At 41.9% G+C, this 18,617-nt stretch overlaps 1 protein-coding gene across 1 annotated transcript in view; it reads right to left on the minus strand.

Annotated features, from left to right (window-relative positions):
* Positions 1-18,617, minus strand: part of LOC137367775 (PGAP2-interacting protein-like) — a 124,852-nt gene that overhangs the window by 84,707 nt on the left and 21,528 nt on the right. The window contains exons 2-5 of the mRNA XM_068028675.1: positions 17,490-17,610; positions 14,522-14,676; positions 8,123-8,330; positions 1,006-1,091 (exon numbers count right to left, since the gene is read on the minus strand). Coding sequence (XP_067884776.1) covers positions 1,006-1,091; positions 8,123-8,330; positions 14,522-14,676; positions 17,490-17,610 — 570 coding nt within the window. The remainder of the gene's footprint in view (positions 1-1,005; positions 1,092-8,122; positions 8,331-14,521; positions 14,677-17,489; positions 17,611-18,617) is intronic.

Here is an 18,617-nt window from a genome sequence, read left to right on the forward strand (position 1 = left end):
GTTTTGATCAACTAAATTGCAGAGAAATATAAAAGTTGGTGAGGATCAGCGTGGGTTTCTAGCATTGTTACCAGAAAAAGATAAGCTGCATGACACAAGGAAGGCAGGTACTACTTCCATTTATGACCTTTCATGGCCTCGGGACATCTCAAAGCACTTCACAGCCAATGAAGTGCAGTCACTATTGTAACACGGGAAATTCAGCAGCCAACTTGTCCGGGCAAGGTCCCTCATTCTGGATACACAAGTTCTCACTGGTCAGTTAGGCATTTGTTACTGCATCATATTGGCTATAAACAATGGAAAATCAGTACTGTTTTTTGCCTCAGCAATTAGTGATTTTCACAGCACCAGCAAAACAAAAAACATTTCCCTAATAGACAGAATTCACACTGCTGGTGCCACACCAACTGCCAAGATTACAGCCACTCAAGGAGGTACTTTTGTTTATGAACATGATTTAACAATCAAATTAACAAGTGACCACAGTGTTGTGGGCAAATATCAGAAAATGGCACATTAGTTCAAAGTCCTGATACAGCCATCAACCAAGGCACATATCAGAAAATAGGCCCTGTTCTTGCACAGTGGGCAAATGACCCACATGGTGTGGCACTGAGACAGACAAGAAGATCTGTATTTTTATCTCTGACTGTACTGAGTTAACCAACATCAGCTGGAGCTTCTGTAGAACACTTCAAGTATTTACTGGGTCCTCTGATGAGAGGTGACTACCAAAGTCCTCTCTATTGATTATTATCCAATAATCAGTGATATGTGCTAAAGAGAGAGAACAGGATTGGGGCTACAGTAATGTTTCACGGTCAAATAACTTGCTGATAACTTATTGACTAGCCCACATGAAGTGTCAACCGAGGTACCATGGATCTGCACACCAACATGAGTCTTCAGCAGAGGAGGAGTAAAAGGGTGGGGTGGGGGCAGGGAAATCCACATTTTTCTAACGGTAAAAATTACTGATATCAGGCACTGTGAATCTCATACCTATTAGCCAAAAGGCAACGCTGTTAACAACAGAAGGCCAGAATGATAACATCACACCAAGAGCCAGGGCAATCAAGATCACACCGCTGAAAGAAGGAAGAGAGCTCTTTTATATTAAGTTGCACAATTTAGAAGCCATAGTTTGCAACCACACTCTACCTTAACAATGTATTATCCACTTCAAAACCTCCTGCTTCAAGCAAGATTTACTATTTCTGCTATGGTTGGGCGGGGGGTGTGGGGGAGAAGGAAGAGAGAGACAGAGAGAGAGACTAGAAAGAAAGAGGACAGAATGAATGAGAGAAAAGAGAAAGGACAGAAAGATAAAGGAAATAACGAGGTGTGAGAAAGAGACAAGAAAGAAAGAGAGAAGATAGGATCGGGGAGACGCATGAAATTAGGACTACTGTTCACGTGAAGGACAAACAACAAGGACAATTGGGTTGAACAGCTTATTTCTGTGTTGTAACATCTATATTAAAAATTACTAGCTGATCTTCTGTGATATTTCTTATGGTTCTTGTGGTCTTAGTCACTCTTGTGATGCATTTAACCTGACCTCATTAATTTTATTGTTCAGGTAACTCCGGTTGGAAAGTAGACTAAATAATATAAAGTAGAAGCTCATTCTTGATTCCTGTAGTTTGGAAGCTGCTTGTAATATCCAGCTCCTGCCTTTGGGGAGTGGCCAAGTTATGAAAACTAATAAATCTAGAAGAAAACAAGTAACTTGTTTTTTTTCTGAATATTGATGTTTTAAAGTGTAATTGTCACACATCAGATGCAAGTTTTTATTTTATTTTATGGAACAATATATTCTCTAGAAAAGGGGCAAGGAGTAATGTAAGACAGGTCTTTAAAATTATGATGGGGGTTCAATAGAGTAGACGAGAAGTAGAATAGCGAGAAGATGTTTCCACTTATCAAAAGCCAAAAACTAGTGGCCATAAAAATAAGACAAATCATTAATAAATCCAATTAGGAATTCTTGAGAAACGTCTTTGTGGAACTTGCTACCAGATAAATTAGTTAAGGCAAATAACATTGATGCATTTACGGGAAAGCTACATAAATACATGAGGGAGAAAGGAATAGAGGTATATGCTGATAGGTTTTATAAACACTGGCATAAACCAGTTGAGTCAAATGGCCTGTTTCTGTGATGTAAATTCTCTAGAGCATGAGAGACATAAACAAAAGAAAAAAAGAAGAGATTTACCAGAATGTTTCCAGGGATTAGGAATTTTAGCTACAAGGTTAGGTTGGAGAAGCTGGGTTGTTCTCCTTGGAGCAAAGGAGATTGCAGGGAGATTTGATAGGAGATGTACAAGATCATGACAGGTTTAGATAAGATAGACAAAGAAAAGCTGTTCCCATTAGCTGATAGTACAAAGACTAGGGGACACAGATTTAAGGTTTTAAGCAACAGACGCAGCGGGGATGTGAGGAAGATCTTTTTTATGCAATGAGTGGTAATGACCTGAATTTGCTGCCCATGAGGGTGGTGGAAGTGAATGTAATCAATGATCTCAGAAAGGAAATTAGATATGCGCTTGAGGGAAATAAACTTGAGGGACTATGTGCACAGAGGTGTGAGAATGGGACTGACTGATAGCAAATAGCCTCCTTCTGAACCATAATGACTCTATGACTCTAAATAGATAAAGAGATAGAGAGATAGATAAACAAAGATGGCAATCCTATCTCCTAAGTCTGAGCTGGATTCAAGACCATTTCCCAGAGGAGAAAAGACAGTCCAACAACTGCAGATATGTATCTCGGCACCATTTTTAATCAAATAATTTAGCATATTTAAAATGTACAATGGAATTTGTTAACACAGTAAAAAATATTGTGGCACTGAGATTAGATTTTTCTTTCTTCCAATTCACAGGCCACTTACAACTGAATTTTGAGAGGCCAGGAAAACACACCAGCAGACTAAGAGACTCAGGAAGATTTAAGGAAGATGCCAGTGGGTGCTGTGGAAATAAAGGGAAGGGGAACTGAAAAGAGAAATCTTGTGAACAGAGAAACATTTGAGGTATTTGAAAAGCATGAAAGGAGTTGATAGGCATAACTTACAGGAAAATTCACAAAATGGATACAATTCAGGGAATTAATACTTACTTTAAAATAGAATTAAGAATTTTCTTTGCCAATAAATTCTGAACAGAATCAGAATCGCAAATAAATTTGAGGTAGAGTCAGGTTAAAATATTGCATATAAAAACAAAAAGTGCTGGAAATACTCAGCAGGTCTGGCAGCATCTGTGGAGAGAGAAGCAAAGTTAATGTTTCAGGTCTGTGACCTTTCATCAGAACTGGCAAAGGTTAAAAGCTAATTCTTTTCTAAGCAAGTGAAGGAGAGAGGGGTGAGGGAGAGAACAAAGGGGAAGGTGCTTGATAGGGCAGGAGAGATTAAATAACAAAGCTGTCCTGGGATAAAGGCAAAGAGTGTGTTAATGCTTGTGGTGAAAGACAAAGCATTAGTCCAGAGAGATAGCAGAATAATGAGCAGCTCTGACTATATGAAAAGCAGGCACACGGTTAAAAAATAAAATATTTTTAAAAAGGCCAGTCATGCTCTGAAGTTATTGAACTCAATGTTCAGTCCGCAAGGCTGTGGAGTGCCTAATCGAAAGATCAGGTGCTGCTCCAAGAAAGGAGGTACTGCTAGACCTGGTTTTTGGAATGAGGTGGGCCAAGTAGATCAAGTATCAGAAGAGCATTTATGGGATAGTGATCATTGTGTCACAAGGTTTAGGCTATGGAAAAAAAAAGGAGCAATCCAGGGTAAGAATAATTAACTAGGGGAAGGCCAACTTCAATGGGGTAAGAATGGAGCTGGGGCGAATAAATTGGAGTCAAAAGCTGGCAGGAAAACCAGTAGATGAACAATAGGCTACCTTCAAAGAAGAGATAGTTCAGGCACAGCCAAGGTATGTTCCCTCGAAGGGGAAAAGTAGAGCAAACAAATCCAGAGCTCCCTGGATGACAAAAGAGGTAGAGATGAAGATAAAGAAGAAAAAGGTGTGCTTATGATAGATGCCAGGTATAAAATACTATTGAGAACCAGACTGAATATAGAAGATCCAGAGGGGAAGTGAAAAAGCAAATAAGAGAAACAAAGAGAGAGCATGAGAAGAGACTGGCAGCTAGCATTAAAGGAAATCCCAAAGTTTTCTATAGGCATATAAATAGTAAAAGGGTAGTGAAAGGAGGAGTGGGGCTGATTAGAGACCAGAAAGGGGATTTACACATGGAGGCAGAGGGCATAGCTGAGGTATTAAATGAATACTTTGCATCTGTCTATACCAAGGAAGAAGATGCAACCCAGGCAATGTTGAAAGAGGAAGTAATTCAAACACTAGAGGGATTTAAAAATTGATAAAGAGGACGTATTAGATAGGCTGTCTGAACTTAAAAGTGGATAAGGCACCAGGGCCAGATGAGATGCATCCAAGGATACTGAGGGAAGTGAGGATGGAAATCGCAGAGGCATTTGCCATAAATCTTTAGTCTTCCTTAGACTCAGAGGACTAGAGGACTAGTGAATTGCAAACATTGCGCTCTTGTTCAAAAAAGGGTGCAAAGATAAGCCCAGCAACTACAGGCCAGTCAGTTTAACTTCGGTGGTGGGAAAACTAAGGAAAAAATAATTCAGGACAAAATCAATAGTCACATGGACAAATGCGAGTTAATTAAGGAAAGCCAGCATGGATTTCTTAAGGGAAAATCATGTTTAACTGACTTACTGGAGTTTTCTGAGGAGGTAACAGAGAGGGTTGATGAGGGCAATGCTGTTGATGTGGTGTACATGGACTTTCAAAAGGCATCTGATACAGTGCCACACAACAGACGTGTGAGCAACCTTGTAGCTCATGGAATAAAAGGAACAGTAGCAACATGGGTACGAAAATGGCTGAGTGACAGGAAACAAAGTAGTGGTTAATGGATGTTTTTCGGGCTGGAGGAAGGTTTGTATTGGAGTTCCCCAGAGATCAGAGTTGGGACCCTTGCTTTTCCTGGTATATATTAATGACCTAGATCTTGGTATACAGGGCACAATTTCAAAGTTTTCAGATGATACAAAACTTGGAAGCATTGTGAACAGTGAGAAGGATAGTGTAGAACTTCAAAAAGACATAGACAAGTTTGTGGAATGGGCAGACAAGTGGCAGATGAAGTTCAATGCAGAGAAATGTGAGGTGATTCATTTTGGTAGGAAGAACATGGAGAGACAGTATAGAATAAAGGGCACAATTCTAAAGGGGGTGCAGGAGCAGAGGAACCTAGGTGTATATGTGCATAAGTCATTGAAGGTGACAGGACAGGTTGAGAGAGCAGTTAATAAAGCATACAGTATCCTGAGCTTTATTAATAGAGGTATAGAGTACAACAGCAAGGAAGTTATGTTGAACTTGTATAAGACACTTGTTCAGCCTCAGCTGGAGTACCGTGTCCAATTCTGGGCTCTGCATTTTAGGAAAGGCGTAAGGGCATTGGAGAGAGTACAGAAGAGATTCACGAGAATGGTTCCAGGGATGAGGAATTTCAGTTATGAAGATAGATTGGAGAATGTTGGACCGTTTTCCTTGAAGAGAAGGCCGAGAGGTGATTTGATAGAGGTATTCAAAATCCTCTGGACAGAGTAGATAGAGAGAAACTGTTCCCACTCGTGAAAGGATCGAGAACACGAGGGCACAGATTTAAAGTATTTGGTAAGAGAAGCAAAAGTGACGTGAGGAAAAACTTTTTCACGCAGTGAGTGGTTAAGGTCTGGAATGTGCTATGTGAGAAAGTGGTGGAGGCAGGTTCAATTGAAGCATTCAAAGGGGAATTATACAGTTATATGAAAAGGAAGAATGTACAGGATTATGGGGAGAAGGCAGGGGAATGGGACTGAGGGAATTGTGCTTTCAGAGAGCCAGTGCAGATACGATGGGCCGAATGGCCTCCTTCTGCGCTGTAACAATTCTGTGATTCTGTGATCCTCGAGTTTACAATGATGTTTGCTGGAACACTGGAGCAGGCCAAAAACAGAAATGTTGGCATGAGAGCAGCATGGTGAATTAAAATGGCAAGCAACCAGAAGCTTGGGGTCATGCTTTCGGACTGAGCGGAGGCGTTCCGCAAAGTGGTCGCCTAATCTGCATTTGGTCTCCCCAATGTAGAGGAGACCGCATTGTGAGCAGCGAATACAGTACACTAAATTGAAAGAAGTACAAGTAAATCGCTGCTTCACCTGAAAGGAGTGTTTGAGGCCTTGAATAGTGAGAAGAGAGGAGGTAAAAGGGCAGGTATTACACCTCCTGCGATTGCATGGGAAGGTGCCATGGGAAGTTCTCTCCCCCACCCTCCTACCCTTCACTTGCTTAAAACCAAATTATTTTCTAACCTTTGCTAGTTCTGATGAAAGGTCACAGACCTGAAACGTTAACTTTGCTTCTCTCTGCACAGATGCTCCCAGACCTGCTATTTCCAGCACTTTTTGTTTTTATTTCAGATTTCCAGCATCTGCAGTATTTTGCTTTTATTACAACATTGCACACAGAGTTCTCAATCTTATTGCCCTACAAAGCTACAAAAATGGATTTTGCAAACAATTTGAAATTTGTTCAGAAGTGCGTGGAATTTCTAGAAACTTGCCCAGTTGGCGACACCATTTTAATGTCAGTGACTGGCATAGCAAACCATCTCCTCAAACATCCCCTTCCCACAGTCACAGCAGCCAAGCTGTCTGAACAAGAATCTAATATTCAGATGGGTAAACAAACAAGCAAAATGCATTTATCACAGAGTAACACCACCATTTATAGGGATACAAAAACAGAAAATTTTGGAAAAGCACATCAAGTTAATTGGAAATAAATTAACAAGTCCCACAGAACCTTCATCAGAATGGATCACATGTAAAATGTTAACTTATTTTTCAGATACTTATCATCTTACTATGTATTACCAATATTTTCTGCTTTTATTTCCAGAGTTCAAAATTTCTATTTCTATAAAGTGCAATACTAGAAATAAGAGCTAAGAAATTTGATGGTGCCACACCATTTTTCAGGTGCTAAACAAGCACCATCGCTCTAATATGGCTGGCAGGAAGCACATACTCATTATCAGTTGGAAACACTCACCTGCCATATTGGTATAGGCAAGAAAACAGGCATTTTGGGCCTGTGCAAATGCAAATAAAGGGCTTAATGCCTATTTAAGGACCCTTCTGTAAAACTGGTTTGCCCTGAGACAGCCAGCTGCATTATGGCTCTGCAAGCCACCACTTGTCCACTTCACTGATCGCAAACTGGATCCCCCTCTGATTGCCGACACCAACGCCCTCCCCGATCTTGGACACTGCTACTCTCCCTAATCCTCAGGACCGCTACCCTCTCTCCCAATTGCTCCCCTTCTCCAAATCACCCCCTCTTTACAGGACTTAACCATGGGCCAATCACAGTGACACAACATCAATCTTTTCTGGCAGATTAAATGTTGTTGCGTTTCTTTCAATAGATCTGGGAAAATAGGCCGCAGATACCACTGCTTCATGTACTACTGAAGCTCATGGGTGAGATGGGGTGGTTAAGACAGTGGATCACAAGAGGATCACGTTGCAGATAAAGGAAAAAAAAAGTTGAGCAAAAAGGTTAAGAGTTGTTGGGATAACAGAAAAAGGAAGCTGGAAATCCTGCCTGGGGTTGCCCATTAGGTGTCCACTGCTTGCTGATTTGATGAATATGCAGATTGAGGCCAAATATTTGTGCACCTCAGGCCATCATTCAGGAGCAGGGATCACAAATGAGTGGTTTAATAATCACACAATGCAATAAAAAATGAAGCTCGAATGCAGCAGATGACACAGCTACAACCACTAAGCATTTCAGGCACCAAGGTCAATACTCCCCGAAAATGGTAAGAAGAATAAATGGCAGCACATGATTTATGTCAAAGAACCCACAATTATGATGCTGTATCAACAGAATATAGCCCTTGCAGGCAAAATGTTTGCACTGGTCCTGTACCAAAAATTTATTTGAGCTAACAGAATATACTGCTGCATTTAATTGTGACTCAAGACTGAAATTTCCATGGAACATATGAAGTTACTTACCCATAAGGATTAGGATCTGGTCCAGTATTTGGGTGACCACTCACAGCCCATCGAGAGACTAGTGAGACTTCTCCAAATATCCAGTGTGTGAGGAACTGCAAACTCCCAAATGCTGCCCCACTCACAAACCAATTGTACTGAGCACCAGGTTCATTCTTTTTCTCCACAGATTTCACTTCCTCTTTTTCCTGTGGTAGCTTCTGAAAATCTGACACAAATGACAATGATTTCATTTTTGTTTTAAATCATTGATTATAATGTCCCTTATAACAGATGGAGATCACTTATCAGTTACCAGCAGATGTGCCAGAGCAGTTGAGTAACTTATGATCCAGCCACCTGAATATGTTGACAAACAGCTAAGTAATAAAGGGGTTTTAGATTTAGAGATACAGCACTGAAACAGGCCCTTCGGCCCACCGAGTCTGTGCCGACCATCAACCACCCATGTATACTAATCGTACACTAATCCCATATTCCTAACACATCCCCACCTGTCCCTATATTCCCCTACCACCTACCTATACTAGGGGCAATTTATAATGGCCAATTTACCTATCAACCTGCAAGTCTTTCGGCTGTGGGAAGAAACCGGAGCACCCGGAAGAAACCCACGCAGACACAGGGAGAACTTGCAAACTCCACACAGGCAGTACCCAGAATTGAACCCGGGTCGCTGGAGCTGTGAGGCTGCGGTGCTAACCACTGCGCCACTGTGCCACCCTGTAATGCATTGGGAAAACAGTGGTAGTACTTCGCTTATTTACAAATGAGGAAGATCTCATTATTCATAATGAATAAAATCACAATTAAGTTGTGGAGGATATTCTGAATTACTGTGTTAAAACAAGAATTCACAACTGTTCTTGAAGTATTCTATTACCAACACAAGGGAAATAGTTAAACAAAAAGTACTTTTGGCCAGGTGTGGCAAAGTCCTTTTTTCTGGCCTGTGTCTTAAGCAGATACCACAAGCAGAAGTCAAGTGGTTTCTCACATGCAAGAATGGTGGGTGACTCAGCTTTTCCAATAGCTAATTCCAGGACTGGGAATATCTTTCTGCCTTCCCAGTCAAGAACTGTGCATTTATGCACAGCAGAAAGATTTAAAAATAATCACTACTGCAAAGAAAGAACAAACATTGCATTTATATAGCACTTTTCACATCCACAAGACATCCCAAAATGTTTCACAGTTAAGTACTTTTGAAGTGTAGTCACTGTTGTATTGTAGGAGCCACAGCAGCCAATTTGCACTCAGCAAAGTCCTACATAATTGCAGTTAGGGATGGGTAATAAATGCTGTCCTAGCCATTGATACCCACATCCCATGAATGAATTTAAAAAAAATTAAAATTCCTGATGGTCTGTTTTAATGATGTTGGTTGAGAGATATATATTGGCTAGGACACCGGGAGAACCCCCTGCTTTTTTTCTTTTAACATTCCCTCAACAGGTAGACTTATCTCATCCAAAAGACACAAGATAGTGTAGCCCTCATCAGTATTGCAGTGTCAGCCTAGATTATGTATTCAAATCTCTGGTGTGGGAATTGATCATGACTGAGCCAAGAGTGCAAAACAAAGCTGAAACATAACTATTATGTATCAATATCCCTGGGTGGGTTACTAGATTACATTTCAAAATGCCTTGAAAACTCCTATATCACCCAACTTCTGTCAGAAAAAGCATTCTAAAAGTATCCATGCGTATTTGCAGTGCCTGTTACACCTTTAGGTGGCACAGTGATAGGCCATTTATAGTAGTTATGCAACATTAGGCTCTGGAAACAATAGCATCTACTGTAAACTGATGTTATGAGAGCCCAAGTATTTCCACACAATAGCATTTCGGTGGGTTTCCAGCATTAATTAAACTCTAGTAAGCACTAGGTGTACAAGATTATGACAAGTTTGAATGAAGTAGACAAAGAAAAGTTGTTCCCATTAGTTGACTGTACAAGGACTAGGGTACATAGATCTAAGATTTTGGGCAAGAGATGCAGGGAGGATGTGAGAAAGAACTTTATTACGCAGTGAGTTCTATTGACCTGGAACTCGCTGTCTACGAGGATGGTGGAAGCGGAGGTGATCAATGATTTCAAAAGAAAATTAGATGGGCATTTGAGGGGAATAAACTTGTAGGGCTATGGGGATAGAGTAGTGGAATAGGACAGATCAGTTTGTTTTATAGATAGCCAGCATGGACTCAATGGGCTGAATGGCCTCCTTCTGTGCTGTAATGACTTCATGACTCAGACAAAACTTGAAGTATTATGAACTGTGAGGAGGATAGTGATAGACTTCAAGAGGGTGTAGGCAGGTTGGTGGAATGGCAGACATGTGGCAGATGAAATTTAATGCAGAGAAGTGATACATTTTGGTAAGAAGAACAAGGAGAGGCAATATAAAATTAAGAGTACAATTCTAAAGGGATGCAGGAGCAGAGGGATCTAGGGGTATGTGAAGGTGGCAGTACAGGCTGAGAAAGTGGTAAATATGGCACCCAGGATTCTGGGCTTTATAAATAGAAGCATAGAGTACAAAAGCAAGTAAGTTATGGTTCTCTTTGGCCTCCTTATCTCGAGAGACAATGGGTAAGCGCCTGGAGGTGGTCAGTGGTTTGTGAAGCAGCGCCTGGAGTGGCTATAAAGGCCAATTCTAGAGTGACAGGCTCTTCCACAGGTGCTGCAGAGTAATTTGTTTTTCGGGGCTGTTACACAGTTGGCTCTCCCCTTGCGCCTCTGTCTTTTTTCCTGCCAACTGCTAAGTCTCTTCGACTCGCCACACTTTAGCCCCGTCTTTATGGCTGCCCGCCAGCTCTGGCGAACGCTGGCAACTGACTCCCACGACTTGTGATCAATGTCACAGGATTTCATGTCGCGTTTACAGACGTCTTTAAAGCGGAGACATGGACAGCCGGTGGGTCTGATACCAGTGGCGAGCTCGCTGTACAATGTGTCTTTGGGGATCCTGCCATCTTCCATGCGGCTCACATGGCCAAGCCATCTCAAGCGCCGCTGACTCAGTAGTGTGTATAAGCTGGGGATGTTGGCTGCCTCGAGGACTTCTGTGTTGGAGATACGGTCCTGCCACCTGATGCCAAGTATCCTCCGGAAGCAGCGAAGATGGAATGAATTGAGACGTCGCTCTTGGCTGACATACGTTGTCCAGGCCTCGCTGCCATAGAGCAAGGTACTGAGGACACAGGCCTGATACACTTGGACTTTTGTGTTCCGTGTCAGTGCGCCATTTTCCCACACTCTCTTGGCCAGTCTGGACATAGCAGTGGAAGCCTTTCCCATGCGCTTGTTGATTTCTGCATCCAGAGACAGGTTACTGGTGATAGTTGAGCCTAGGTAAGTTATGGTTAACGTTTATAAAACACTGGTTCTGCCTCAGCTGGAGTATTGTGTCCAATTCTGGCCACTGCACTGTAAGAAGTATGTGAAGGTATTGAAGAGGGTGCAGAAAAGATTATGAGAATTGTTCTAGGGATGAGACATCAGTTATGCAGATAGATTGGAAAAGCTGTGGCTGTACTTTAGAGAAGTTTAAGAGGAGATTTGACAGACTTGTTCAATATCTTGAGGGTCTGGACAGAGTATGTAGGAAGAAACTGTTCCCATTTACGGAAGTGTTGAGAACAAGAGGGCACCAGTTTAAGGTGTTTGGCAGAAGCAGCAGTAGCAACATGAGGAAAAACCTTTTTAAACAGCAAGTGGTTAGGATCTGAAATGCACTGTCTCAGAGTGTGACGAATGCAGATTCAAGCATGGCTATCAAAAGGGAACTGGATGATTATCTGAAGAGAAAAAATGTTCAGGGCTATGGGGAAATGGTAGGGAAGTGGGATTAGCTGAATAGCTCTTGTAGAGAGCTGGCATGGACACAATAGACTGAATGGTCTCCTTCTGTGCTGTAACCATTCTATGATTCTATGAGGAGGAGCATCTTCATAAAATAAAACATGGTAAATTAATTTGCATGCACCATTTATTTATTAATGTATGTGAGCTCTTTGCAACCTACACCTTAATATTAAACATTTATATGATCCAGGGCTAATAGAAACTAGACTCCAAGAATTCAGCCTCATTCTGGCAGACCAATACAGCGAATGTAACTAATCTAGCTGTATCTTGTGTAGAATACCAGAATCAGTTTTCTATCGGTCTAAAGTCCTGCATCATCCAAGAGTCAAAACTGTAATATTTAATGAAACAATAAAGCTTCCTTCCTTTTACTGTTGTCCCAACAACCGTTCCCCCTTTTTTCTCAACTTCTTTTTCCTTTATCTGCAACGTGATCCTCTTGTGATCCACTGTCTTAACCTCCCCATCTCACCCATGAGCTCCGGTGGTACATGAAGCAGTTGTATCTGCTGCCTATTTTCCCAGACCTATTGGAAGAAATGCAACAACATTTAATCTGCCAACCTGAACTGGCCCAACTACAATCGCTGCCACCCCCAGCTGCTGAAATGCTATTCCAATTCAATAGATGGAAGGATAGTTTAACCCACTCCATCCATCTGCTGAAATGATTTTTAAGGCCTAGCAGATCCAAAGGTAGTTTACCAGAGCAGTGGTAAAGTGAGATGGAATTCCACCCTTGGTAGCAGCAGTGAGATGGAATTCCACCCTTGGTAGGTAGAAGTGTAGGTTCCCTACCTCTGTTCTCCCCACTTCACCTCGCAACTTCCCACTTGTCTGCCTGATCGTCCCTGCTCCATTCCCCACTCTCCTCTCTGCCCTCTTTCTCTCATCCTCCTTTCCATTTCTCCTTACCATATTCCTCCATCCCTGCCCCACTATCCTACTTTGCTCCAATTAACATCTGCCCCCAACCCTGCTTAACCTGAATACTTCATTTAGTCTTGATTTCCAAACTGTAATCCCACAGGAAATTAACAAGCAGGGAAAAATCGTATATTTAGACCCCGGAGGATATCAGGGGTGGGGATCACGATGCGTGATTATCCCGCGCTGGGCAAACTATATTTTGCCTGATCATCTAGATGATTTCAGATATTGACAGAATGGTAGCTGTTGTGGAACATCTGCAACTAACAAATGGGACCCATAGAGCTATGTGTTTGCGATTGAATGCACCCTGCACCACTGGAAATTCCATTAGCCTGGGAAATCCTGGCTTTCTTCTCCTGCTTTTCTCTGAATAGTAAGATGACAATGAAGTCCCCTCCTTCCATGCAGGGCCTCTGTCACCTCACTGATGCAGTGATGGACAGCAAACTGTGGGATTTTGCTAATATTACCTGCTCCTGCCTGGAAGGATCCACTGGCATAGAAATTTAGGGTGATAGTGACCTTGACGTCCATAGGCAGCGTCGTTCTCGCTCTTTCAAGAGGCTGCAGGTCAGATTGTAGGTGGTGGTACAGTTCTGTAAACACCTCCTTGATGAAACGCAGGCCCCTCACACACTGCTCTAGGCTGAGATGGAGGTAGGAGAGGGCTATCTATTGAGAGTTCTCCTCCTTGCCCCTCTATGCACTGCTTCCCCTCTCTAGTGTTCCATTTCCAAATTGTGCAGTATCCCAAGAGGGTCTGTAACTGTTACCACCATTACTGAAACAGATTATCTCCTGATAGACCAACCAACTTCTCTGACCTTGTCAAGATCCAGCATTATTCTTTTGAAAATCCAAAAGGTTTGCCAAACTCCTCCAATAACATGGAATTACAGAGAAATTACAACACATAATCAGGTCATTCAGCCCAACCAGACCTCTTTGGTGTTTACTCTCCACATGAGCAAATAATTCTAAAGACATGTAACAACCCTGTTCATATACCCTTTTAACCCCTTTTCCTTTATCCAATATGATCTTGAATAGACATAGATTTTGCCCCAACCACTAACCCTGGGAGTGAATTTCACAGCCTCACAGCTCTTTGCATGAAGACGATTTCCCTGCCCACTATTCTAAGTATCTTACATTAAAGCTTCTATCTGTGATCCCTTGTTTTTGAACCCTGAACTACTGAAAACAGTCTGCTTCTGTATACCTCATTTCATCCTTTCATGATTTTAATTACTGCTATATCATCCCATAGTATGTATTGTTCTAATGTAACAAGGCCCATCGTTTCATGTGTATTTCCATTGTTTTCTGTTTCATTAGAACAATTTTACCCAATCAAGTTGCAACTAAATCCTAAATAAACCTGCCAAATGATTTCTACCTGGTCAAAATATTCTATTTGGCAAATCTTAAGTATTTTGAAAAATATACCTTTCAAATTAAAAAAAAATCCTATGAGAAACCAATAACAAATGTAAGGTATGCTTAATCAGCAGTTTCTACATGGACTAGCTGGAAGAACATTGTAACTTCCATGACTGTTACAACACTGCATTGCTTGAATGTTTTCTTTACCTGAATGTATTCGATCCAAAGTCACTATGGCACCCAGAGACAGTATTAAAGTGTTGAATGTGTTGCATGCCCACACTGGGTTCAGGGAGGTACACCAAATCCTGAGTACAAGTAGTAGAATATGACCCAAAATGAAACCCCAGATTCTGCACAGCCTACAGGTATGAAATCCAATAAATACGTTAGTATCTGTTTACCCTTTGTGATAAAGCCACCACATTTGAGTTTACCCAAAGAGTCACTTTTGAGGCGACCCGCCCCACGGGTGAGTCTAACATCAGTGGTTGGGAAAATATTGGAAACAATTCTGAGGGACAGGATTAATCTCCACTTGGAGAGGCAGGGATTAATCAGGGATAGTCAGCATGGCTTTGTCGGGGGAGATCGTGTCTAACTAACTAGATTGAATTTTTCGAGGAGTTGTCTAGATGTGCAGATGAGGGTAAAGCAGTAGATGTAGTACACATGGATTTCAGTAAGGCTTCTGATAAGGTCCCACATGGGAGATTGGTTAAGAAGATAAGAGCCCATGGGATCCAGGGCAATTTGGCAAATTGGATCCAAAACTGGCTTATTGGAAGGAGGCAGAGGGTAATGGTCGAGGGCTGTTTTTGCGATTGGAAGTCTGTGACCAGTGGTGTACCACAGGGATCGGTGCTGGGACCCTTGCTGTTTATAGTGTACATTAATGATTTAGATGTGAATATAGGAGGTATGATCAGTAAGTTCGCAGATGACACGAAAATTGGTGGTGTAAATAGTGAGGAGGAAATCCTTAGATTACAGGGAGCTATAGATGGGCTGGTAAGATGGGCGGAGCAGTGGCAAATGGAATTTAATCCTGAAAAGTGTGAGATAATGCATTTTGGGAGGACTAACAAGGCAAGGGACTACACAATGGATGGTAGGACCCTAGGAATACAGAAAGTCAGTGGGACCTTGGTGTACTTGTCCATACATCACTGAAGGCAGCAGCACAGGTAGATAAGGTGGTTAGGAAGGCATATGGGATACTTGCCTTTATTAGTCGAGGCATAGAATATAAGAGCAGGGAGGTTATGATGGAGCTATATAAAATGCTAGTTAGGCCACAGCTGGAGTACTGTGTACAGTTCTGGTCACCACACTATAGGAAGGATGTGATTGCACTGGAGAAGGTGCAGAGGAGATTCTCCAGGATGTTGCCTGGGCTGCAGCATTTCAGCTATGAAAAGAGACTGAAAAGGCTAGAGTTGTTTTCCTTGGAGCAGAGAAGGCTAAGGGGGGACATGATTGAGGTGTACAAGATTATGAGGGGCATTGGTAGGTTAGATAGGAGGAAACTTTTCCCTTAGCAGAGGGGTCAAGAACCAGGGGGCATAGATTTAGGGTAAGGGGCAGGAGGTTTAGAGGAGATTTGAGGAAAAATGTTTTCACCCAGAAGGTGGTTGGAATCTGGAACGCACTACCTGAGGAGGTGGTGGAGGCAGGAACCCTCACAACATTTAAGAAGTATTTAGATGAGCACTTGAGATGCCATAGCATACAGGGCTATGGGCCAAGTGCAGGAATATGGGATTAGAATAGTTGGATGCTGTATGGCCGGCACAGACACGATGGGCCGAAGGGCCTGTTTCTGTGCTGTATAACTCTATGACTCTATTACTATGATGACATTGGGGGTTATGGCAGGGGGGCCCAGAAATAGCCTCCAGGAAAGGCCCCGCCCCATATTACCAGTGGCGGCGAGGCTTCGTGGCAGCCCTCTGCCACTTGGTGACGGGGCCGAAATTTCAATATGTTGATAAATTTAAATGACCGAATAACTACTTTCCTTGTTGAGCCGGCCATCCCACATTACCCTCGGTGGCCGGTGCTCCTGCGCCGTTGGATATCCATCCGGAGATCCGATGCGGAACACTGGGGGGGGGGGGGAGGGAGGAGCTAATTATTTCAGTGTGGGAGAGGGGAGAGGGGTCAAACCTATATCATTGGTCGAGGGGGTGATGGGAAGGGGTAAAGTTAAAAGTTTCTGAACTTTGACAGGGGGGTGGGGAAGAGGCGGGGGGAGCTCAGGTACAGAAGCTAAGTATTTTGGTGGGGGAGAAAGGGAGGGCAAGGAATGAAATGTAAGGGTGGAAGAGGGCTGGAAAGATTTAGTTAATTATTTCTAATACTTGTAAATTCACTGTGGCTTTAAAAATGTAACCAGTCATTTAGTGCTCTAAGCCCTTTAAAGATGGTGCCGGCACCTGCGCAGTGGTACCAGATGCCATTGCTAAGATGGATCGCCCACCCTCTACACGTCATTGTGTGGGGTGGGGGCAGGCGGTTCATCCCAGCCATGTAAATGAGCCACCAACCAGATCAGTGGCGAGCTGGTAAAATGCAGCCCATTAGCTCTGCTTCTCTCTACACAGATGCTGCCATACCTGCTGAGTATCTCAGGCATTTTCTGTTCTCATTTCAGAGTTCCAGCATCTGCAGTATTTTGCTCTCATCTATCAGACGTTATGCTTGATAGGGGAACAATATGTCCTCCGCCTTTCCTTCCCCACCCCTACCTCTTCCCAAAAAAATGGACCACAACACCCTTGTAAGCCATTCCAGATAGTAACCTGGCTGGGAATTACCTACAATGAGAAGCTGAATTCAATCCATATCGTCTGAACAAAATTCCAATATTGGCACTACAGGGTTACTTGCTAAAGAGACTCTTTGGATACCTTCAGACATTGTAAAAACATATACATCTGAATGGTTTGCCGAGCACCCATATGAATAAGTGAATAAGTCGGATAAATGGTCTGTGATGTTAATTTAGTGTGGATGTGTAATAATACAAAATAGTTTCTGACTATAGATGGCAAACTAGCAATCAAAAGACCATTAAATATTCTTTTCAATTGTGCTGCTTTATTTTTGGTTTAAATTCTACAGTTTGTCCATACCAAAAGATACAAAATAGTACAACAGACAGAAAAAATACCTTTGCTGATTGCTTCCTGACCACCAAGTGACAGCTTGAACAAGCAGGGCTGAAGATACACCAAGAACCAGCAATAGCAGCCGGCTGACAGGGCCAGAGGCCTGAAACGAAGCAATGCTCCCTGCAACACAAATATTTTACAACAAATAACTTATTCTTAAAATCATATATGAGAACTAATACACCTTTTTATTTTTACAATATCAGAAAACTAATATTCATATTTTTCAGGCAGGTACTGAAGCATCTCAATAATCACACATAAGCATTTGTGTCATTTGACAGTGTGAATTATATTGAGCTGTTCCCAAGAAATATCTAAGTTTTCTCTGCAGATCATGCTTTTGAACCAAATAATCTTGTTTTATGTGGAAATGGATTTCTTTTAAAATGTTCTTTATTTTAAGATCTGAACTGCATCTTTAGAATATCTGCATAGGATTCAATATTGCAAAACACTCAGGAATGTGCATTCCTGTAGAACATTTTGTATAATGTTCTGCAACTTTGATTATCTACCATAATGAGTGGGGAACTCCCTTAAGAATAATGAAAATTAGTGGATAATTAGAGTCCCACTAAATTAACCTGCAATAGATAAAGTAGTACAAGAGCAAATACTACAGCCTAACAATTTCACATAAATCTATATACAAAATGATCTTAATATACCTTTGAGCTGTATCTGCTTGAGAGGTACAACTCTGATACAAAGACAGATAAAATACACACATTCTCCTTCTTACCAGAAATGCTTGTTGTTATATGATATTGGGCATATATGGTATAGTGCTGAACACCACCACCTCCAAGTCACACACCATCCTGACTTATGGTATACTGCTGTTCCTTCATCATCCCTACCTATCAGCACAATGGAAGTACCTTCATCACAAGGACTGCAGCTCACCATCACATTTTCAAGGGCAATTAGGGATGGGCTACAAATACAGGCATACCCACGACATCTTGTGACATCCCGACATCCCGTGAATGAATAAATTAAATAAAATCATTGCAAGCTTTAGTTTCCATCCAGTGCTTACTCCCTGTCAAAAGTATACAGCAGAAGATGATGAAAACAGATAATTTAACGTATTTTGAAGTATACAAGATGCAATAATCCCT

Source organism: Heterodontus francisci, chromosome 1 (assembly GCF_036365525.1).
Source record: "Heterodontus francisci isolate sHetFra1 chromosome 1, sHetFra1.hap1, whole genome shotgun sequence".
NCBI classification, from domain to species: Eukaryota; Metazoa; Chordata; class Chondrichthyes; order Heterodontiformes; family Heterodontidae; genus Heterodontus; species Heterodontus francisci.